The 25,271-nt window shown below is 34.2% G+C and overlaps 1 protein-coding gene across 1 annotated transcript in view; it reads left to right on the plus strand.

Annotated features, from left to right (window-relative positions):
* Window positions 1-24,378, plus strand: part of LOC143223964 (uncharacterized) — a 31,760-nt gene extending 7,382 nt beyond the window's left edge. The window contains exons 2-8 of the mRNA XM_076452433.1: window positions 2,423-2,980; window positions 3,124-3,691; window positions 3,796-4,024; window positions 8,421-8,594; window positions 19,040-19,083; window positions 21,785-22,630; window positions 23,567-24,378. Of these exons, the coding sequence (XP_076308548.1) occupies window positions 2,423-2,980; window positions 3,124-3,691; window positions 3,796-4,024; window positions 8,421-8,594; window positions 19,040-19,083; window positions 21,785-22,630; window positions 23,567-23,836 (2,689 nt within the window). The 3' untranslated portion in view covers window positions 23,837-24,378. The remainder of the gene's footprint in view (window positions 1-2,422; window positions 2,981-3,123; window positions 3,692-3,795; window positions 4,025-8,420; window positions 8,595-19,039; window positions 19,084-21,784; window positions 22,631-23,566) is intronic.
* Window positions 24,379-25,271: the final 893 nt, after the last annotated feature.

Raw genomic sequence — 25,271 nt, forward strand, 5'->3', positions numbered from 1 at the left:
TACTGGTGCCTTTAATTGTACATTTGCTTTGCATTGTTCACTATTCACCTCGAATGCTTTTATTTAAGTATTTATGTTTGAACTTTACAAACCTGAAACTTATTAATAGAAATTTTGCATAAATAAATGTCTTTTTTTTTTTTTTTCGGGCGTTTTGACTTAATATAACATTTTCTTAAGGGAAAAACCTGAGGTCATTTCTTGAAAGTTACCACGCTGTTAACCAGTTTAGTTGTATTTGATGTTCAACTCATTCAATTATAAAATTAATACTGATAATAGTTCTATATTCTTTCTCTATTCTTAAATACACCAAAAACATTTGACTGAACATGTAGTGGAACAATCCGTAACTATATTTTTGTGAGTGCCGAACAAAAAACATGACTGAGTTTGTCAGTAAGTAACTTATTCTATTTGCAAAATGGTCAATCTATTTGTAAAAAAACACAAAATAAAATCTTTCTGTCCATTCTTACTTCGTATGCGTTTTGTATCTTGGTAATTGTCCAAACTTAATTAAAAGTTTACATAGCTAAATTTCTATATTGTACATTTTGCTTCAGCAACCAAGTACAGACATATGAAAGCAATCAAATTACATAACCCTAACAAAATAAACGTCATCATAAAGCTGATGTTTGATGTCGGAAGTGAGAAATGAAACACTAAAACTAATGCTTTGCTTATGGGAGACATTATAACTATTTGACTGGTAAGGTATGAACCAAAATTGTAGTAGCAAAACCACTGATTTTTGAGAGTTTTAACATTTTGATAGTTAAATAGTATTAGCTGTTGATAAAACTCAATTCAACTCTTTAATTGGATTAAAGATCAAAGTAAAACACGAAGGAGAAACTGGCGGAACGATGATCACACCCACTTCGAGGTTGCTCTACGTCAAAAACCACCTACTATTATAATGTTATCCCACCTATTCCTGCCTTATTTCCTTATTTTTCCCATTACTATTTCCTCATATTTTAATTTAAATTTTTAAAACTTGTATAGTACACCAAGTAGTTTACCAGTCATTTTGAGATTATTCTTATTCAAAGTTTTAAAACTTATTATTATTGTGAACGTGACTTCTTTTTAAAACTCATAACGTAGGTAAATTTATATAAAAATTATACAAGAACTTATTTCCACGTTAAAATACTTTATCTGCAAGCTTTTGGCCATTTTCCCAGAGCCTTCACTGAGTAGCGTTGTACTGAGTGACACAAATTCGTTTAGCTGTAAAATACTGCTGTAAAATATATATCTGGGCAACAATTCGTAACAATAACTGACATCTGGTATTAAAGTTATCAACCATATAGAAATCATGATGAATATATAGAAGATGAAAGTATTACCTGAATATAATACACATAAGGAAAATACAATTACAGGTATTATATTGGGAAATGAAAATAAATAAAATTTTCACACTTCAAATAACACATGGGAGATGAGTTGTCATGCGCGGGAGGTTAAAATCTCTGATATTGTTTTCTCTTGAAAAAGACGAGTTAGAAAGGATCTGGTTGAGTTGTGTAGGACATTGTTTGATTAATGTGTTTATCCCTTCGCTGTGGTTTCGCCAGATAATAGATAGGAACAGTGGGAATCTCGTTAATCCTTTCATGTGCGTCACTAATCAGATGACGAAGCATTTGGTTACCTTAAGAGAGTCATAGTAACCCAACAAATAATGTCGATGCATTATCTTTTTTCCATACTTCATGGTGAGAATGTTAGGACTAGAGCAGGGGTTCTTAACCAGGGGGGTGCCCGCACCCCTAAGGGGTGCGAAGATGATTCCCAAGGGGTGCGAGGATGCCCATGAATAATTAAAGCAAATCTATATTTTTACATAAGAGTATGCTTTATATTTCTCCTAAGAAGAAACATTTTTGCTTCAGCAGTGTTCCGAGATAAAGTTAAACCTAAACCTGACTTCCTAATGAAGTGGTAAAGTTGCATCAGATTCCAATACAGGGTAAACAAACGGGTAAGTCATTTGGATAGACGAGGAAGGGACGCGTACAGGACACGTGCGCAACACGGAGAGAGAGGGAGGTTATCATCACGTCTCAGTCCACACCACCCATCCGTGCCATCAACACGTGAGTTATGGTCTCCCTGTTTCAATGTTATTTTTTTTTTCTGATGCATAACAGTAGGGTGGAAGGTTGGTTATGTATTATTTCAGATTTTGCTTTCTACACATTTATTTAAATGAGCGATGGGTTGTTTACATAACATACATCATCACTGTAGCAGTGTAGCCGTTACAATATTTTCATAGAATGTATTGTCATGCCTACAAATCTTCTGATTAAACCAGGTATTTCAGTCTCTCCATCACATATTTTAGAGATAATTCATAAAAAAAAGAAAACACCTACACATGAATGTGTTTCTTTTCCAGATTTGTCTGCAGTATGTCGAAGAAACGAAAGTGGAATGACGAATATGTCAAGTTTGGTTTCACCTGTACTACAGAGAAGGATGGGACACAACGTCCACAGTGTATCCTGTGCAGCACACTCTTCTCCAATGCGAACTTGAAGCCATCAAAGCTTGATGAACATTTCAAGAACAAACATGGTGGCAGGGATGCAGGAAATGACATTGTGACATTAAGGGTCAAAAGAGCTAGGTTTGATCAGGTTGGCACATTGCCGACTTATGGATTTTCGCCAACAGAGAAACCTTTACTGCGTGCTTCTTATGAAGTTGCATACCAGATTGCTAAATCAAAGAAACCCCATACAATTGGTGAGGAACTGATCAAGCCATGTGCCCTTGAAATGGCAAAGATTGTTCTCGGCAAGGAAGCTGAGAAGAAACTCCAACAAGTGTCTTTGTCAAATGATGTAATCCATAACCGAATCATCGACATGAGTGTTGACATCCTGGAACAAGTTGTAGCTGACATCAAGGCTAGCCAGTTAAGATTAGCCTACAAGTGGATGAATCAACAGATGTATCCAACTGTTGTCAGCTATTGGCAGTAGTTCGTTACGTGAAGGAGAAAAAAGTGGAAGAAAGTTTCCTTTTCTGTCAGTCCTTAAAGACAACTGCACAAGCTATAGATGTGCTTAACAAAATACAAGAATTTTTCTCAAGAAACGAACTTCACCTTGACAAAATTGGTTCAATATGTACAGATGGTGCACCAGCAATGCTGGGCAATCGTTCTGGGTTTGCTGCATTAATGAGGAAAGAAGTTCCTAATCTGAAAATCACTCACTGCTTTCTTCATCATCACTCTCTTGCAGCAAAGACATTGCCCCCAGATCTCAAGAAAACTCTGGATATTTATGTCAAGGTTGTAAACTTTATTCGCAGCCGAGCTTTGAATCATCGATTGTTTCAGTCACTTTGTGAGGAAATGGGTCAGGAACACACTGTTCTTTTGTACCACACTGAAGTGAGGTGGTTGTCACGTGGTCGTGTGCTGTTTCGTGTGTTTGAACTGAGAGGAGAAATTCATCAGTTTCTCCGTGAAAGGGTACAAGAACTGGCTATATATTTCAAAGAACCTAGTTTTGTTCAGATGCTTGCCTGTTTGGCTGATGTGTTTTTAGCTCTCAATGAACTCAATCTCTCTCTGCAAGGAAGGGGACTCAACATTGTGACTGCAAGCGCGAAATTGGCTGCATTCAAAGAAAAACTTGTCTTGTGGATAAAGCGTGTGAGATGGGGAATTTGGCAAATTTCCCCTGCCTGGAAGAGACAGTCACAGAAAATTCTACCCTGCATCCAGACTTTGTTGCAAAAGTTGTTGAACATATGCAGATGCTGCGTACTTCATTTGAGGGTTACTTCTCGTGTGGAGAGCTGCAAACTTATGACAACTGGATCCTGAATCCTTTCATGCAGAATTTGGAAGATGTCAGCGGCATCAAGGAAGATCTCATCGACCTTAGACACAATCGTGAAATCCAAATGGAGTTCACCAATAGTCAGCTGGAACACTTCTGGGCTTCTCAGCTGGAAGCATACCCTGCATTAGCGAAGAAAGCTGGTACCATTTGCAACTACTTACTTGTGTGAACAAGGATTTTCTTGTCTACTTCACATCCAAACAAAATGCAGAAATCGGCTGAATTTTGAACATGACATGCGAGTGGCACTCAGTACAAAGACGCCAAGATTTGATGCCATCATAGAGAAAAAACAGCAGCAACGAAGTCACTAAGTTTACTGTGCATTACAGGCTAAATAAAAACATCATTAACAAAATTGAAATTAATTTTTCATTATGTACCCTGAATTTTTGTCTTGAAAAAAGGTATGCTGTATGTATGAAGATTAAAAAAAAATTTTTGATTACATCAACTTTGTATTTTTAGCTTTTTTTATATTTAAGTTTCCAGGGGGTGCGAGAAATGATTACTGATTTGAAAGGGGTGCAAACACTGAAAAAGGTTAAGAACCACTGGACTAGAGGATACAAATGTAAGTTTTGGCAGGGTAAGTGTCATTCCTTAATTAAGATATTCTTGATGACGAGAAAACCACTTGAAATAGAAATGTATCCCAGAACGGCTGGTATAGGCATTAACATTTTTATTGATAAGGAGAGAACACGGTTTCGACCTTCCTAGGTCATCTTTAGGGTAAGAAAGAGAAAGTTTGAATGTGACCGTTGATGGACACATATCCTAGGGAAGAGAGTATAAACGGGTACCGGATTGTAGGGGACATTGGAGGTGGATATTAGGTTATTTATTGGTATAGGTATAAAGATGTTCCTTTATATTGGTTTAATTTTGGTTTAGCTGCTGTATAAGTAGGGATTCTTTTATTTTTCATTTGTTTATATCTGTTTCCCTACTTAATATCCAGGTGTTTTTATGGTTATGTTGTGTTAATTTAATTTGCAGTGTTCAAAACGTGTAAAGGTGTTTTTTTTTTGTTCTTTGAATCTAGTGTCCATTTTTCTGCTTGTTTCTCCAATATAGAAGTCGTGGCAGTTGTTGCATTGTATTTTATAAAATATGTTGGTGTTGTGTTTGTCAGTGTAGTTTTTACATAGTATGGACATTAGTTTTGTACCATGTTTTTTGAATAAATTTGGTGTTTACTGGAATGTTGTGTTTTGTTATACGTTTTTCCAAATGTTGGTTATTTTCTCGCTAATGTCGGGAACATATGGAATGCAGCAGTGTAAGGTTTCGTTATTTGTTGCATCTTGGGATTTATTTCGTTTGTTGTTGCTGGTCTAGGTGTGTGAGTATAATTTTTTCCACGGTTTTTTGAAGAAATTTGTTAATATTGATGAAGCGTTGTTTTATTTTGTTGATTTCATCGTTAAGTTTATCGGGTGAGCACAGTTGTGTTTCTTAGAGTGTTTTTATTGTTTCATATGCTGAGTTCCAGAAAATGTATAATGCACTATGGTTGATTTTTCTGTAGATTTCTGTTTTGAATTTTGTATCAACTCTAGTAATTTTGAGGTTAAGAAATGCTATTGATCGCTTGTTATTCAATCTGTGTCATAAAAATGTTGGATAGAACTGGTGACACGGGATTTCCCATGCTTAAACCATTTATTTGTAGGTAGTTTTAGTTATTGAACATAAAGTTAATTTTGGTGGTGATGAATTCTATAAGGGTTGTTAAGCGGTTGCTGGGAATGTGTATCAATGGTTTAGGGTCTTGGATATAAAATTCTAAGGCTATCTTGCAGACTTCAGTTGTTGGGACTTCTGTGAGGAGAGAAATTACATCAAAACTGGCCATTAAGATTTATGATTTAGTGGATTAAAAATATATTTAAAGTTGGAAAAGTCTTTGAAAAAGGAGTCGGCTGATGTTACATATCTAGAAAATGCCCACACTATATATTTACCAAGGATGTAGTTGAATGATTCATAAGTCGAAATTATGGGTCGTAGTGGACAATCAGGTTTGTGGGGTTTAGGGGTGCCGTTCAGTTGTGGTGTGCGTGAGGCTGTCTTTCATAGGTAAGAATGAATGCTTTCTGTTATTGTGCTGGTTTCTTTTTCATTTGTAGTAACATTTTCTTTAACTTGTTTTCATGTGGTTTTGTTGGAGTTGTGTTTAGCAGTTTAAATTTATTTGTATCTGACAAGTTGATTGTACTCATTTGTGTTCATTATAATTATAGCATTGCCTCTCTCTGTTTTTATAATTTTAATACTGTTGTCTTGTTTTAAGTTGTTTATAGAATTAATATCTTTTTCTGTGAGGTTATTTTTTATATTTCTTTTCTATGAAATTATGTTGATAGTTTTGTGTGAAAATTCTTTGAAAAGGTTGTTTAAAATGCTGTTTTGAGATGTTTCAGTTCTACCTGGAAAGATAGGTTGTTGGTTGTCGGTGGAATTGTTGTCGAAGTTGTCTTCTTCCTGGTGGTTTGGTTTCGTTGTTATGTTGGTGTTTTCTGTTTGTGTAGAGTGGATCACCAGTCTTCTAGCTAGGTCTTCCAGACAGGCTTCCATCGATGGATGGAATATTTCTAGATGTTACTGTGAAGTCGAGTCCTTTATTGAGTAGATGTATTTATTGATTGCTTAATTTTCGGTCGGATCTGTTAATTACGAGGTTTGTTGGTAGTTCGTTTTGTTGGCGTCTTTTTGTTTTTGTTGTTGCACATTAATTTATCTGGTTTCTTGTTGTGGCGGATCTCCTTTTCCTTGTCGTTCTTGCTATTGAGTTGTTTGATGTTGTATTGTATGAGTCCATAAGTGTCTGTTTGATTGCAGCAGGCCAGTTGATAGTCTAGATTAATTTTTTGTTTCTGTAGGTCATTTAGTTCTTTACAGTTCGAGCTTAGCATGGCTTTAGTAGGTTTCTTTCTGTAAATTATGGATAATCTTTGTACACTGGGTAATATTCTTTGATAGTTTTATCTTCACATAATTGTGGATTAGTTTTCCTTTCTTCACTGTAGGATGAAACAAATGCCTTTCTTCTATTGATGATTTTTTGATTTGAGTTTCTCAGTTTCGTTAGGATTGCACGAACATGTACGGTTAACAATGGCGAAATGTAAGTTCAAGCATAATGGAGTTTAAAACAGTACACAAAGAAACACAAAAGACTTACACTTCTCGTATAATCGCCGTTGTGAAGTAATTCTTGATGACGAAGAATCTATTTGAAATAAAAATGTATCTCAGAACGGTTGGTATGAGTATTAACACTTTTATTGATAAGGAGAGAACAACGTTTGAACCTTCCTAGAACTGATACACAATTCAAAACCGAAATCCACAGAAAAATCACCCGTACTGGATTATACATTCCCTGGAACTCAGCACAAGAAACAAAACAAAAGCTCAACATATTAAGAAACCAAATAAACACAGCCACAAAACTATGTTTACCCAAAAAATTAACGATGAAATCAACAAAATAAAACAACATTTCAACAAACTTCCTAAAAAAAAATGTGGAAAAATTATATGCACACACCTAAGCCAACAACAATAAATCCCAAGATACAACAAACTTATATTACTGTATACCATATGTTCCCGACATCAGCGAGAAAATAACCAACATTTGGAATAAAACTTATAACAAAACACAACATTCCAGTAAACACCAAATTTATTCAAAAAATATGGTACAAAACAAAAGTCCATACTATGTAAAAACCACTACACTGACAAACACAACACCAACATAATTTATAAATTACAATGCAACAACTGCCACAATTTCTACAGGGTGTCCCAAAAATGTATATACACTTTAAATGATTATAACTCACTCGTACTTTCCTTTCTACAGATGCAATTGATCTGAAGTAATGGCAGAAGCAATAATAATCTTTGAAAAAAGGAAATATATCTTAAAGTGTTACTGGAAGTGTGAGAACGTAGCTGAAGTGCAAAGACGGTTTAGAAAGGAGTTTCAAGCAGATCCACCATCGCGACTCACCAATACTCGCATCAGAGATAAGTTTGAAATAAATGAAACTGTTCAAGACATCCATAAAGGGCGTTCTAGAAGATCGCAGTCGTCTACTAGTCCAACACAAGAAGCAGAACTGTTGGAAAGTCTCCACCGATCTCGAATAAAATCTGTTTAACCAAGAACACGTGAGACAGGATTACCAAAATCAAGCTTCCATCGCATGTTGAAGAGCTTTCATTGGAGAAGTTTTATTCCGGCATTAGTCCACGCCATCAATGAAGATGATCCTGACCTGAGAGTTGAATTTTGTGAGTGGTACCTGGTAAAATCTGCAGAGAATCACAGTTTCTAAACAAGATTTTCTGGAGCGATAAGGCCACATTTAAGTTAAATGGCTCTGTTAACTGCCACAATTGCACCTACTAGGCACCTCAGAATCCGCGTGTTACGGCTGAACTTACCAGGGCTTAGAGTGCTGTGTGTCTCATCAGCGTTGGGCGTAATTGGACCATTCTTTTTCGAAAACACAGTCACTGGTCTCGGTTATTTGAACTTGCTCCAAGAATCTGTCTTGCCATGCATTCGAGAGCAACTTGGAGATGAGGAGTTTTATTTCCAGCAAGATGGAACACCTCCCCATTATCATAATAATGTGAGGACATATCTTGACGAAAATTTGCCGAACAGATGGATTGGACGAAGAGGTAGCACTGAATTTCCCCCATGTTAACCAGACTTCACACATCTGGATTTTCTCTTTATAGGGATACGTCAAAGATAAGGTTTATAACACAAAATCTGCAACAATCAATGAGCTGAGAGCAGCAATTCAAAGAGAACATACCCAAATATCAAATGAAATGATTTGTGAAGTTTGCAGTTCCACTGTCCGCGTTATCAGCAGTGCCTGGATCAGAACGGTCATCAGTTCAAACACCTGCGATAACTCAAAAGATTCTATGATTCTACACTTGTCTTCTTAAGCTTGGATTATAAAACCTAGATAAATCTTAATAAACTTTGTATTTATAATCATTCAAAGTGTGTCATACACTTTTTGGGACACCTTGTATATTGGAGAAACAAACAGAAAAATGGAAACTAGATTTAAAGAAAAAAAATGGATTCATAAGTTTTTGAACACTGTAAATCAAATAAACACAACATAACCATAGAAAACACCCAGGTATTAAGTAGGGAAATAAATAAAAACAAACGAAAAATCAAAGAATCCCCACTTATACAACAACTAAAACCAAGATTAAGTCAATATAAAGGAACATCTTTATGCCTATAATAATTAATAACCTAATATCCAACTCCAATGCCCCTTACAATCCCGTATCCGTTTATACTCTCTTCCCTAAGACATATGTCCATCAATAGTCACATTCAAACTTTCTCTTTCTTAACCTGAAGATGACCTGGGAAGCTCGAAACGTTGTTCTCTCCTTTCAATAAAAGTGTTAATACCGATACCAGCCGTTCTGATATACATTTTTAGTTAAGATAGTTTTATTTTTCTTACAGGGTGATTGGCCTTTGGTATAGGTTCTTTAGATCTCGTGGAGATAGTAAATTTCCATAAGTTTAACAGAGAGTTTTATAACTTTATGAATGATAAAGGCTGGCTTTAAGTGCTTTTTTTATTTAATTATTTTAGTTTAGTTTATAAGGTAGAATAATCTAGGTGGACCAATAGATCCCTTGTTGTCCCTAAACATTATGTTAATATTTTAGTATAGCTTGGCACTTCGGCCTTCAACAGTATTATTAAAGCAATATAATGTGGCATTTAGATCATCAACGGTGTTCTTATGTCAATATAGTTTAACCTTCAAACATTCAACAATACTATCGAATCAGTATAGCTTAATATTTAGACTTTCAAGAGCATTGCCATATTAATGTAATTTTATATCTAAATAATATTATGTTATCGATACGCTATGATAAAAGAAAAAATAAATTTATGTTGGTTTATCCTCTGATAGAATTGAAAAACCCAATCAAAGATGTGTCAGACTATCAATCTTTATTGTAATGGTTAATTTTATATACGTTTTTTGTTAATTTAATTCTTCTAAACTTGTGAGTTTAACGTTGTTTTAATTCTTTATATATATATATATATATATACAAGGATAGCCGACTATTCTGAGCTAAAACTGTCACAATCACATTCTATACTTTTATTATATTATTTTCAATATATTTAATGCATCCTTATCATTAAAGTTTATATTCCTGAGAACACACCCTATGGGTTTTCTTGCATAATTATCTGATAGAGGAAACACTTAAATGTCATTATACTGATTTACAAGTACAAAATACACACCTATAGATGTTAAAGAAAATGTAATAGGAGTAAAGCCCAGCGCTTCAGCATTACATCTGTAAATTTATAATGCTAAAATCGGAGTTTCAATACCCGTGATGGTCACTGCACAGATAGCCTTTTGTGTTGCTTTTTTGCTTAACAACAAGTGTGGTTAACAATCTAATCCTGTCTTGTAATTTAACTTTAAAACGAAATAGTTATCAATTAATGAAACCTTTTCAGTTGATTAATATAAAAGGTTGTGCCCGGCATGGCCGAGCACGTCAAGGCACGCGACTCGTAATCTGAGGGTCGCGGGTTCGCATCCGCGTCGCGCTAAACATGCTCGCCCTCGCAGCCGTGGGAGCGTTATAATGTGACGGTCAATCCCACTATTCGTTGGTAAAAGAGTAGCCCAAGAGTTGGCGGTGGGTGGTGATGACTAGCTGCCTTCCCTCTAGTCTTACACTGCAAAATTAGGGACGGCTAAGGTTTATCCTCCTGGTTGGGGGTTGTGCAGTGGGCTAACAATCTACTCACTTAAAAAGCAGCCTGTTAATGAATCCGCAAGTCATTGCGGCCCTATGTTTCTTCAATGAATCGAGAGGCATAAATAATAATAATATAAATAAATATAAAAGGTTTGTTTTATATTTTTGTAACACCTAAAATACTTTTTTACAGATTTTCGAAATCAAAATATTACATTTGTTTTCACATAATACAGGTCTTACATAAGTAGCACATTGCAACAACACATGAAAAGATGACCTGAAGTAGCTAGAGTTATTTAATTATGGCTAATGTCATTGGTGTCCCGATTAACTTGTGTTTATCCATCCTTTCTTTTAGTATTATTGGTGTCTTACCACTAAGTTGTGTTTGTCTATCCTTTCTGCTAATAACATTAGTGTCTAAGCATCGTGTTTTTCAATCACTTCTGTTTATATTATTGGTGTCCTACCGCTAATTTTCGTTTATCTATCTTTCCTGCTAATACCATTGGTGTCCTACCATTAAGTTGCGTTTATCCATTCTTCCAGTTAATACCATTGGCGTCCTATTACTAAGTTGTATTTACCCTTCTGCTAATATCATTGATATCTGGCCATTAAATTGTGTTTATTTATCCTTGCTGCGCGTATCATTGACTTCTATGATTAAATTATATTTGTTTGATTGTGTTAGAGTAAAGCGATATTGAATTATCTGCTGTGTCCATTTAAGGGAATCGAACTCCGGATCTTAGCTTTGTAAATCCGCAAAGTTAACTCTATCCCACCGGGGGTATTAAATTATGTTTTTACATTTATGTTTTTGTTTCCAGTGATATCTTGGAAATATCACTTGCACACAAGTTTTATTTTTAAATTTACATTTCTGAGGAAGGTGTTGTTGTCAATAGCAGTAGAAATAATTATAGTTTTATAATGAATTTGTGTTTTTGATCCTACTTTTTAAGCAGCTAGTTTCAGTACACAGCTGCAACTATCACATGTGACATTGCAATATTTATTTTTTGTTTTATTGATGTATTTAAAGAAGCTGTTTTATGTACATTGTTGTCGACATTATCCGAATGCAAACTAAACCAAACAAACAAGTACGTCTATAAAAAAAAAACAAAAAACATTTTAATAGAAACGAGAAATGACAGATCTGCTTCTGAAATGCACCCCATTCCATCCCCCGGTGGCTCAGCAGTATACTTATAATGCTACGATTCAGGGTTCGATTCTTTGGCTTGGAATATTAGAGGTAACAACTTCTTTCGCCTTGTGATTAACAACAAATAAACAAACTCTGCTGTCAGATAACTTGAAAGACTTTGCCAAATAATGTTTGTAGGAAGTTAGCAAATTAATAAAAAGATAATTGTTTTTATACATTATTTTTCTTTTCTGCTTACGAAAGCATTTTTTGTTATGTATAAGTCTTTATTCAGCTTAAAATATAGTTGTATTTTTCTCGTCTCTTCTGACATCACTTAAATGCAACTAAGACTGACAATAAGTATATTAAGAAACCAAAGTTTCTGTATAATTCGAGAGATGACAGCAAAATAGCAAATAAGCAATTGCTTACTATAACGCTGTCTCCAGTCACACCAAACATGCTTATCCTTTCAGCCGTGGGGGCGTTATAATGTAACGGTTAATCCCACTATTACTTAGTAAAAGAGCAGTCCAAGAGTTGGCAGTGGGTGGTGATAACTAGCTGCCTTTCCTCTAGTCTTATACTGTTAACTATATGAGGGCTAACGCAGATAGCCCTTATATAGTTTTGCGCGAAATTCAAAAACAAACTAATAAGCACTGTCTTTGGATTGCTTGAGGTTTCATAATGCTCATTTCCTGTGATATTCACAACTTTAGTAGTATTTAGTGTAGTATTTTGTTTAGCAACATACAAACAAACTGCACTGCAAAGTGATTTAAAAACTTCATCGAACAATATTTGTACGAAATTAACAGAACATGTGTTCGCCTTTTGATAGAGCTCCGGATTTCGGAGCAGTCGAGGTCTGTTCACATTCATGCGACAGCACAAAAATATTCCCCACATTTTAAACTGTGAATGCATTATAATAGTGATAGTGAATCCTTTTTACATGAATGATGATTGGTAGAAGCTATTGTGTAGCTGACTTCTCTCTGGTCGGTATTTCAAAATTAGGAAAGACTGAAAACATACTTAGTAGTTTTACCATAAAAACTAAGTACCAAAACAATGTAGTTATTAAATAGGATGAAACATGATAAAGATTGTTGATAATTTATAGAATTTTTCTCTTTTCATGTTTGAGAAACATATTGCCATGATAAAGGCTTGAGAGAGAAACATCACACACGAAGAGAACATGATTAAGGCGATTCATTTAGAAGCTACAATTAGTTTTTTGTGAATTTCTTGGAATCATGACAACATCTTGAGGTTAAAAAGATTATTAAACCAAGCGAATATAATTAAAGTTATCCTCTCCAGAACATGTTCTTTTCTTTGTCGATTCTTGGAATCTTATAGAATGGTTTAAGACAAAACAGACAGCTAACAAAGGAAGTAAGGTTTACTGTTAGTGTCTAACACTGTTTACGAAACCTGTTTTCCTCAAATAATATTTCTCTAAGGGTAAAGCAATCAAATAATTAAAATAAAAAAGAGAATGAAGTTAAACCTATATATTCTTTGACAAGTTTATTGAAAATTTAGAAACTTTTGTTTATGATTTCACACAACAAATGTGCTTGTAAACAAAATGTTGTCATTTTCCCCTAAAACGTAAACTTCTCACTCTTATCGATTGACTGAGGCGTCACTGAAAGGCTAGAACATGAATTTGATTTGTGTCATCCGTCTTTGGGTAGGTATTTAATTCTATACTAAAGAATGAAAGAGAGCTTTCTGTGCGGAGAATATTCCTAGATTATTATCTCTGAAAAAAATAATAGTTTTGTCTCATTTTGCTCATATAGATTTCTTCACCTTTGACCTCTGTATTTTAATCCTCTCCTGAACTTCTATTGCTTAAATATAATCACGAAGTAGTGCATGAAGATTTTTCTGTTAAAACTAATTCGAATACTCAAAATTGTTTACCAAGGTGGCAACTGATAAAGAAATTCCAATCTTTTAAAATATATTTTCAGTATTGGATAATATTTCGTCTGAGAAATATCACTGGAAAAAAAAAAGACAAATTATTCAATTATAATACATTTTATATTAAAATCTTTTGCGGTTTAAATGGTAAATATGCAAATGTTTTATAATAATGTTATTTGGAAATGTACAAATCTCTTTCGCATATAAGAATACCTTTTCCAAACAAAATTTAATTTCCGCCATCATGGTTCTGCTGATTCCATTAACCTGAAATTAGATTAAAAAATGTGTCTGTCTTTTAATACTTCACATGAATTTTAACTTTTCATTTTAACGTATAATATCAACATTCCTTCAAAAGTATACTGAAGTTAATTTAACTTAAGCATTATTTTGAGTGTTGTATTTTCTGTTTTTCCTTGAGATATACTTTGAAGCTAAGTTAATAACAATGCTGTTCTCTTTACATATTCTCTATATCAATGTACTATAGGATTTATGGTACATAAGATTAAATAATAGACCTCTTATATCACCGTTTGTTTTTACGAAATGTAAGAAACAAACTATATTCAAATTGCTATCACTTGTTTCTTATTGGTTAGTGAAAACATTTTCAGATGTTCTTACGAATTTTTATTGTTTGAAAATATTTTATCATCTCACTATCCTAAGATTAAGTAGATTCTTTACTATCACTCCACTGCAAAATAATGCACAATACGACACCAACATTATGCAAATTTAGACTAAAAATACTGAGTACGTTATACTAAAACAATATAGGAGCCTCGACATTGCATATCATAATAGTCTATATTTCCATGTGCGTACATCTGAAGAAATTTTTGAAACGTAGTTTATATTGAATAATGTTTATTTATAAGAGCGTCAAAAGTACATCATAGCCTCTTGTGTGGTGGCCATGATCCTTCTCGTTTATGAGTATGACGGCTTCCCAATACCCACTTCAACAGTTCAACTACGCTAAAGTCCATAAGCGCTATATCTCATGACTTGATTGATGTGTTTGCCTTTGGGCTAGCATGAATACCCATTTAATTATCTAGGTGCTTGAGGTGTGAGACAGTTGAAGAGATGTGTCATGAAGTAACTTATGTACCCATGACTTGTGTCGCTTTCCATACAGAGATCTTTCTTGATTATGTCCACTACTATTCTTTGGTCTATGCTTCCAACTTTTTACACTGACCTTAATCTTTGTATTTGTGTATTCTTAACTGTTACAAGACATTGCATTTTCTTTAACACAAACGAGAGATGACTTATTTTGGGTATTTTTATGAAATCCCCAAATTTATCTATATTCCATTGTTTTCCAATGTCATTATGTACAAAGGATATTCCCGTCTTGAAAAGTCTAATCCTCTAGCCTAAAAACATATTTATGATCAGATTGTATGTATATTTTACGTCGGAAAGGGTTAATATATATATATATATATATCCTTCCCAAAACAACTTTTCAGTGTCATCACACTACCTAAGAAACATCAAACTATCAAAATGTAGCGGTGACATAAGCCGTTCCTACACGACTTTATATTAGCTGTAGTTGTCATGTGACTTGCTGATTGACATGTTTAAAATCGTTTTAACATAACGTTCTCAGCCTAATATTCTACCAGGTTTAATAGGTTCGAAATAATATCTCTATCAGTGAACTAATAGGTTCGAAATAATATCTTTGTCATTTATAAGCTCTACAGTTACGTTCAAAACTACCGCTGCCACATTTAAAACAAATGAGTTTCGTACAAAACGCTAGTTTTGCCACTTTAAAAGCATAACATTTATAGTACGGTTTGTTTTTCACCATTTTAACCAAAAAAATTGAGGGATTCTTTTTTCATGAATGTATTTCTTTTTAGATTGTTGGTGTGTATTTGTTTGTTTCAGAGAAAAGACACTTATCTTCTCTATCCAATGTGGGAAATCAAACCCCGGATATAATTCTTTCAGCTTTCTATTATAGTTTAATTAAATTACTTGATGCACTTCCAGAATGTGACAAACCTGGACAATCTTGTGAAGCGTCTCGAACGATAGCTCATTGATTATATGAGGTATTCTACGAATGCTCTTTAATTCTTAAACCCAAACAATAAATGGTTTAATCCACATAGCCACGGCTATGCTTTGGATATGTGATATGTAAATTTGTAGAGAAGTTGTTGTTTTTTTGTATTTATGTCAAAGTTACTAAGGTTATCTATCGACATCTCCAATTATGAACTAATGACTGACTCCTTATCTGAGGGTCGCATGTTCGAACCCTCGTTCTACCAAATATGCTAACCCTGTCAATTGTGGGTGCCTTATAAAGTGACAGTCAATCTCAAAATTAGTTGGTAAAAGAGTTGGCGGTGAGTGATGATGACTAATCCTTCCTTCTAGTCTTTTTGCAAATAGCCCTCGTGTATCTTTGCGCGAACTTCAAAACAAATTTAAAAAATCTACGTGTCCAAGGTCCAACCATGTTTATGTGCGCTTAATCATTCATATTTTAACCCTAGAATTAAAGGGCTCTTGCATTAACATCCTATATCGTCAGTCATCTATTTTTCGACACGTTTTATATTATAAAACGGGGAGAGGTATTTAGGACTGGTTTATCAGTTCATTTTCGGCCTGGCATGGCCAGGTGGTTAAGGCACTCAATTCGTAATCCGAGGGTCGCGGATTCGAATTCTAGTCACACCAAACATGCTTGTCATCTCAGCCATGGGGGCGTTATAATATGACGGTCAATCCCACTATTCATTGGTAAAATAGTGGCCCAAGAGTTGACGGTGGGTGGTGATGACTGGCTGCTTTCCTTCTAGTCTTATACCGCAAAATTAGGGACGGCTAGCGCAGATAGCCCTCGTCTAGCTTTGCGCGAAATTCAAAACAAACAAACAGTTCTTTTTTATTAATGTTTTTTTTTTATAATATTGAAACGAGTCTGAATAGTTGTGTAGAAAATCTGAATTTGTTGATCATGGCACTCTATATGCTTTCGTTAAAATATGATTTATATACGCTATAGTTTGTAGATGTGCATTTTTGATACATATATCCATGTTATACAGACATATTCCACAACTGGTCTTAAGTATATTGTATAAATTATAAATTCTTAATATTTTTTATGGTGAAGCTCCTTGTTTGTTACCAGGCTCCTAAGATTTTCGCTCTCTTCCAAATTCTGGTTTTTATGCTATTAATCTGTGGCATCCATTTTAATTTTGTGTCTTATGTAGTCCCTAAGAAATTCAGTGATGTTGCTACCTGTAAGAGAGTTCTCTCTAGATATAACTGTAGTATTAATTTGCTTCTTTTATATTTTATACAATTTTCTCAATAATATTGATTGTGTTCGGTGCGCATCAATTTTAACTCTCCATTTACGGCAGCACAAACTGATTTGTTTTGAATTTCGAGCAAAGCTACAGGAGAGCTATTTGCACAAACCGTCCGTAACTTAACAGTAAAAGACTAGATGGAAGACAACTAGTTATCACCACCCACTGCCAACTCTTGAGCTTTTGTCAACGAGGAATGGGACTGACCGTCATAATATACCGCCCCCACGGCAGAAAGAGCAAACAGGTTTGGTGGGGTGAGAATTTGATCCAAGCGTCCTAACTACCTGGTCATGTCTGGTTCATACTTTTACAGAGTTAAGTAATGAAATTTGTCACAATTAATATTTTTAAAATGATTCATCTTCAGCACTTCTGTATTAAAAACTAAACAGCTATTAAGTCACAAATTAAACTAAATAATAACACCTATGCTAAACACTTGTATATTGTACAGTATATAAACTGTAGTAAACTATGGGCGTTCGTAAAAAGGTCTGTTATTTGTGGTCATTAAGTGAATGAGAAGAGACAGTCCTCTGGCGCGAGTTAGTCCCTAGCTCACCAATAAATTGTAGTAAATCCTGGTAGTTCTGTACGAAACAGAAATATTTTTGAAATTATTGTATACTTATAATCAAAACTGCGTTGATGTTTACTACATATGTTATATATTATTACACATATTGAAATAAAAAAGCTCATTGCTTTAATTTCATTTTAAGAGTTTTAGTTTTCAAATCCTATAGATGAATTTTAAACTTTACGTACTGAATAAGACCTCTAATCCAAAACGTAATCTCGAAAAATAAATATGAAAAGATGTTTCAACGATTTGTATTATGTCTATTTATTTCTGTGTCTCTTAGCAATTAACTTTACATTCTTTTCTTTACATTATTAAACTTGGGGGCCCGGCATGGCCAAGTGGGTTAAGGCGTTCGACTCGTAGTCTGAGGGTCGCGGGTTCGAATTTCCGTCGAACCAAACATGCTCACCCTTTCAGCGTAATAATGTGACTTTGGTAAAAAGAGTAGCCCAAGAGTTGGCGGTGGGTGGTGATGACTAGCTGCCTTCTCTCTAGTCTTACACTACTAAATTAGGGACGGCTAGCGCAGATAGCCCTCGTCTAGTTTTGCGCGAAATTCAAAAGACAAACAAACAATTAAATTTGTATTAAATTTAATCTGGTAATACATATATATTATTATGTATAATATATATTTGTAGTAAATTAGTTGAAAATGTTTATTGAATAAAATTCAACATGAAATAAAACCTGTTTACTTTATATTTATTGAATGCTCAAATACAAGTTTAGTTCTGGTGATGTGAAGAGGATGCTGCTCTTTTACAAAAAGATTTAGATCGATTAGTGAGTTGAACAAATAAATTATAGATACGTTTTAATTGTGATAAATGCAAGATATTGCATGTGGGTTATTGTAATTTGAATTATAATTATAATTTGGATGGGAAATACTTTAACAGTGTCATGAAAGAAAAGTATCTTGGGATAATAGTTGATCTGTCTCTTAAGCCATCCAAGCAGACTAGCAGTTGCTAGTCGTAGGACAAATAAGATTTTAGGTTGTATCTACAGAACTATTAAATAAAAGTTTAAAGTGGTTACAGTTTCATTGTGTAGAACACTGGTTAGGCTACATTTGGAGAACCGTGTTCAATCCTGTATGCCTTACCTTAGGAAGGACATTGAATTGTTGAAAAGGGTTTAGAGAAGAGTTACTAAAATGGTATATGATAAAAGAAGAGTTAAAGAGGACCTAATTGAAGTATTAAAGATTGTAGAAGGATCTGATAATGTTGATGCATTAACATTTTTCATGTTCGACAGCGAGAATTATAGAATTGGAGGACACAAGTATAGATTTAGGCAAGGTAGGAGCCGTCTTCAGTTAAGACAATTTCATTTTTTAAATAGATTATTTGGTCTGTGGAATGTTTTGCTTTCTGATGTTGTGGAAGCAATAAGTTTGAGGAAGTTTAAAAGAAGGCTTGAAAGATATATGAATTATAAGAGTTGGCTTTAATTTTTTAATAGTTTTAGCTCGGCTTAGAGAATGGGACAGCCGAGATGGACCAACAGGACCCTTTTTGTCCCTAATTGTTATGTTATTTCAAAAAGTTAATAAATAAAATAAAATTTTGAAGGAATATAAAGAACAGTTTCTATGGTTTCATTTGTTATTCTTAACACAAATCTAAACAATGGGCTATCTGTACTCTGCCCACCGAGAGCACAAAAACCCGATTTTGAGCGTTATAAGCCGTCGTATTTACTGCTGAGCCACCAGAAGGTTGTTTAATATCACATACCAGCTTAACTGCTTTTTCAAATTTATGATTTGTAGATGACTGAATAAATGCCATGCATTCACTTATTGAGCTGTAACACCCCTAATAAATGTTTGGTAAGCCTCAAACACTTTATTATTATACCAACAACAAATAAGTGATCATCAGTGCTAACATTCGTATGGCTAATTACGCTAATGTTAATCCTACAATAGTTGTCGTTTTTTTTCTAATATTCTCTCTAGAAAACATTAACATTATCTAAGTGTACCATGTAGCTAAGTCACATTCACGACATCACTGTTAAAGTTTGACTGTGATTTGAATCTAGCAGAAAACATTTCTTAATATTCGCCTCGAAAAATACCCACAGTTAGTAGGTATTATAATTTAACAATCGTAAATGCTTTCTGATATCTATTACATTATGTGATTTTTCCTAAAACTGCGCATACTTCAAGTAAAATAATTCAAAACTTCCGTCTACAACGAAGCAGTTAGAGCAATCATGTTTTTAATATTTAAATGTATGTATATATACATATATACACACACAATTACAATTGTAAAGTTATAGAGTGGAAATACCAGACCGGAAGAATTACAACATGGCTTCCTTTCTTACAACGTCATATATCCGGAACATGGTCAAGATAACATTTTCACTTCTGGGTGATTCAACCTTGTAAATTTGAGTATGGAGAGTAAATATGTTATAATAATAAAATAGTACCAATAGTTACAGGAAGTGTCGGGTACATATAGATCCATTCGGTGAAGGACTGCTGAATTCTGAATATACTGGTTCTTCACCAATCGTGTTATATCACTACCGAGCTCATGGAATCTGAACTTTAAAAGTCTCTGTTCAGTAGGTGTGTATTTCAGTTTTTACAGGATAATTTTACCCTAAACTGATATATGTTTTTAACTAAGTATTTTAAAATTAAACTCACATTCTAGATTCAAAATAAGCGTAAATCATTTAACACACTCTTAGATAAGTTTAAGTCAGAATGAGTATTATCCACTGAAACATTTCGCGACTTTGAATAACTGAAAGAGCAGGTAAACCGTAATGTAAAAGCTGGTAATTTAGTTTACTTATTTACAGCGGACAGGATCGTATATCACATTGATCTTATACTTGAACCATCTTACATACGTAACTATCCAGTTACATACGTTTAGTGTGGTAAACCTGATATCTTACTTTAGTAACTTCAATCCAGTTAAAAGGTTTAGTGTGATAAACCTGATATCTTACTTTAGTAACTTCAATCCAGTTACATACGCTTAGTGGGGTAAACTTTACTTTAGTAACAAAATACAGTTTTGCACGTTAATTGTGGAAAAACTGACAAATTAAATTAATAACTTTAGTCTAGTTTTATATGTTTAGTGTGGTGTCAGTTACGTTACTTTAGTAACATTAATCCGTTTTTATAAGTTTAGTGTGTTATGATTGTAACATTAGTTTGATAACATTAATCCAATTTTATTTCGTTGGTGTGGTAAATCCGTTACATAATATTGGTAATGTCAACTTATTTTTATGCTTTTAGTGTGATAAAACTGTCACATTGATAACACGAATTCAGTGGAACTGAAAATGTTTATTGTTATGTACGTATATGCTAACAATAAAACCACTAATGATATCGTAAAATGTATCTAAATTGTAGTAATGCTGCAGTGATTGTATTTATTTTAATTTTGCATCATTTGGAATGAAAATGTTAACCAATAATGATATAGATTACTAGTTTTATTGATAAAAGTTTGTTAAAAATCGAACACCTGAAAACATATTTTAATCATTATATTTTTGGCAAACCAAATTTTTAGTGTTTGTTTTTCTGCAAAACTTTCTTTACTGTAGGAAAATAAAATTTCAGATATTTGTACATAACCCATATCAACGTTTTATCCCCATTTTTTAGTTAGGGGCATATTCTATGTTTAATGTGCTCTTTCTAATCATGTATAAAATATTCAAATTATATTTTTCTAACCACACTCTCTATTTAAATTTTGTTGCAGTTCAGAAAGTCAACAATTCGAAACTAACATAAGAAAAGAGTGTTTGGTAGTAAACATTTTATTTGCAAAGATGAAACAAGATGTGTGTGTGTTTTTCTTTCTTATAGCAAAGCCACATCGGGCTATATTTTGAGTCCACCTGGGGAATATAAAACAAGATATAAGTTATTTGTTTAAATAGAATATTTCGCTGTAACTCCTGTAGCTTTTGATGTGACTTTTCTGACTTAACTCGGAATAGGCTGAAACTTCACCAACAGCAGGCATGACAACTACCGAGTTTTTGTTATTAAACTTAACAACAATAAAAGACATTTATAACACATCTGAAATACGAAAAAATCCAACAGAATTCAATTACTTTGCCGCTTTTCTCATTATTGTTCTAAGTATTGTCGGTCTTTGCGGCAATGCACTAACAGTTTTTGCTTTATGGAAATACCCGCGTGTGCGTGGTCCAACTGCCAACTTCATCATCAGTTTATGTGTTGCTGACTTTTTGTACTGTGCCTGGAACCTTCCGTTTACTGTCTCGGAATACATCATTCAAAAATGGATATATGGAGATATTTTCTGTATCTTATATCCCTTTGTGCAATATGCTAATTCAGCCTTGTCCTTGCTGCTCGTCACAGCAATCACTATAAACCGGTATATACTTATTGCCCACAAAAATGTGTACGAAAAAATTTACCAAAAACGCTTTATCGCTCTCATGATTGTGATAATTTGGATTTTTACGTTTTCTTTATTGGTGCCAACATTGGCTGGCGTGTGGGGGCGTTTTGGTTATGACGAGAAGCTCCTAGCCTGTTCTATTGTTGAAATCAACGGACATTCGCCTAAAGCTTTTCTCTTTATCATTGGCTTCATTATTCCTACTTTTACCATCATATTCTGCTATGCCCGTATTTTTTGGATTGTGAAGAGGAGCTCCAAGCGTCTTCGTAGCCACAATACAGGAGAAATTAAGAAGCAAAAGGATCGAAACACAAAGAAACGAGAAGAAGAATGGCGCCTCACCAGAATGATTCTCACCATCTTCTGTTCGTTTATACTTTGCTTCCTTCCTCAAACAGTCATCAAGGTAAACTTATGTTTGTGCTGATGCTACAATAAATTATGTATTGTTTATCCATATATATATATACATGTCTATGTTGCATATTTTTCAGTTCTCTACTATTAATGACATTCTCTTCATTCAATGCTAAACGAAATAGCTTAAACTCTGGTTTGAAATAAAAAAAATTCCATCAATATTTACTGGGTTTAACACTAAATTAAAGTCAACCCTGTCTAAATATAGGAAACACTAAATTAAAAGCTTAAAATTAATGTGCGTGCAATTCAAACACATAACCTCTAAGACATGCATTAAGGTCAAGAATCTGACCTCCAACTCTTTTATTTCTATGAGTGAAACTGGACATCACCATCATCATCATTCATTCACCATTAGATTCCATCAAGGAACATAGGGCCGCAATCGCTTGCGGATTCTTCAACAGGTATTTTAAGTGAGTAGGTTGTTAGCCCGCTGCACCGAGCCGTCCCTAATTTAGTAGTGTAAGACTAGAGGGAAGGCACCTAGTCATCACACCCACCGCCAACTCTTGGGCTACTCTTTTACCAACGAATAGTGGGATTGACCGTCACATTATAACGCCCCTACGGCTGGGAGGGCGAGCATGTTTGGCGCGACGCGGGCGCGAACCCGCGACCCTCGGATTACGAGTCGCACGCCTTACGCGATTGGCCATGCCGGGCCCGGGAACTGGACATGGGTCATATTAAATATCTCAGAAATATAATCCACTGAAGCTAAGTTTTAACGTTCCATCTAGTTTAAGTTCCAAAAAACTGAGTAAATTACCTATGAATAAGAGGACAAATACTAGAAAGATGTACACGGCGATGGAAATATTTATATTACATAATTATTAAAATTAAATGTTTTTTTCTATTATACAAATAAGTAGATGTCTGTAAGCTGTGTACATCATTTACTCGTATTTTACAGGTGACTGATAAAAATGTCAGGTATCCTATTCTACACACTCTGGGATACATCCTTATCTATACAAGCTCTTGCATCAACCCAATTATATATGGAGTCACCAACAAGCAATACAGAGAAGCATACAAGTCAGTACTATGTGGAACAAAACCGAAACGAACAAGTGTGTTATATAATGTGTCTCCGTCTAATGAAAACAGTAGTTCTCAAAATACTCCACATTCTAATATCTCTCAGTCTACCAAAGGTTCTGAAATTAAAGAACAAGTGTGAAGGTTTTAATCAGAATGAAGTGTGAAAAAGATACAATCGTAGAGGTTTCAGGCAGTAAATTGTATTATTGTAAAGTTAGTGCTAATATATGACACTTAGTTAAGTGTCCACCATATAGATTATTTTAAAAATGCAAACTTCTGTAATATTTTTTTATTTTTTAAGTTTTCTTTGCTACCTATTCAATTATTTAATACAAAAATTTAACTTAAAATTTTCTTTATATATTTAGCAACTTTTGTATTATTAGACGCAACTCAGATTGTAATTTTTATTTTTTTATTTTATTTTTTGTAATATTGTAGTAATAAAACCAAACTTATTTCTTAGAGCTTTGGAGTTAAAGAGAGTCGAAAATCTCTCATTGAGTGGATATCTAAGTGTAATTTTCACACGTTTTTTTCATTATTGTCAGTCAATATGTCATTTCAAGGTTTTCCGGTTATGTATTTAGGTTTGAGACAATTTTCTTGACGTATTGTAAACTAATTTTAAATGTATGAAAAGAAAGAATAAATAAACGTTTTCAATTATGTTCTCATTTTACAGTAAATGCTGAAGATTTCCTATTCATACGTATTCCTTAACGTTTATCGACAAATAAGCTTTTCCTGTTTTTCTGTTTCTGAATAACAGAAAATATTAACATAAACAATAATCTCTTTAAAAATACTTACAAAGAATATTGTTTTTTGTTTTCTGAATATCGCGCAAAGCTACTCACGTGCTATCTGCGCTAGGCGTCCCTAATTTAGCAGTGAAAGACTAGAGGGAAGGCAGCTAGTCATCACCACCCGCCGCCAACTATTGGGCTACTCTTTTACCAACGAATAGTGGAATTAACCGTCACATTATTACGCCCCCACGGCTGAAAGGGCGAGCGTGTTTGATGCGACCGGGATTCGAACCCGCGACCCTCAGATTACGAGTCGAACGCCTTAACCCACCTGGCCATGTCGGGCCTTTTACATTGAATAACGCAGATTAACTGCCTATCTTTTCGAGATGTGGTCATCATTGTAATAATTTTAAATTCTCAATAACTGAAGGTAGTACGAGTAGATGATTCTAATATTCGGTTATATTTGTACACTCGATATACCTGCTTAGTAAAATGATGTTTTAAATGATATAACGAAATGTTTTTCCTTTACCCCTCAGTGGCGTAGCGGAGTGTCTGCAGATTTACGGTTCTAGAAACCGAGTTTCGATACTAGTAGTGAGCAGAGCTGAGATATCCCACTGTACAGCTTTGTGCTTAGCTTCAAAACAAACATTTATTTATTTACTGGTCGTTACATGGCTGAAACATCCAACACTAAATTAGGGAGGTAAAATGTCTAAACCGTTGTAATTTAGGTGCATTCAACAATCTTTTCACAGTACAAGATTAGCCTTAAATATTTCCGTTGAAATTCATCAAACTTTATTTTTC

The sequence above is a fragment of the Tachypleus tridentatus genome, chromosome 8, assembly GCF_004210375.1.
Source record: "Tachypleus tridentatus isolate NWPU-2018 chromosome 8, ASM421037v1, whole genome shotgun sequence".
NCBI lineage: Eukaryota > Metazoa > Arthropoda > Merostomata > Xiphosura > Limulidae > Tachypleus > Tachypleus tridentatus.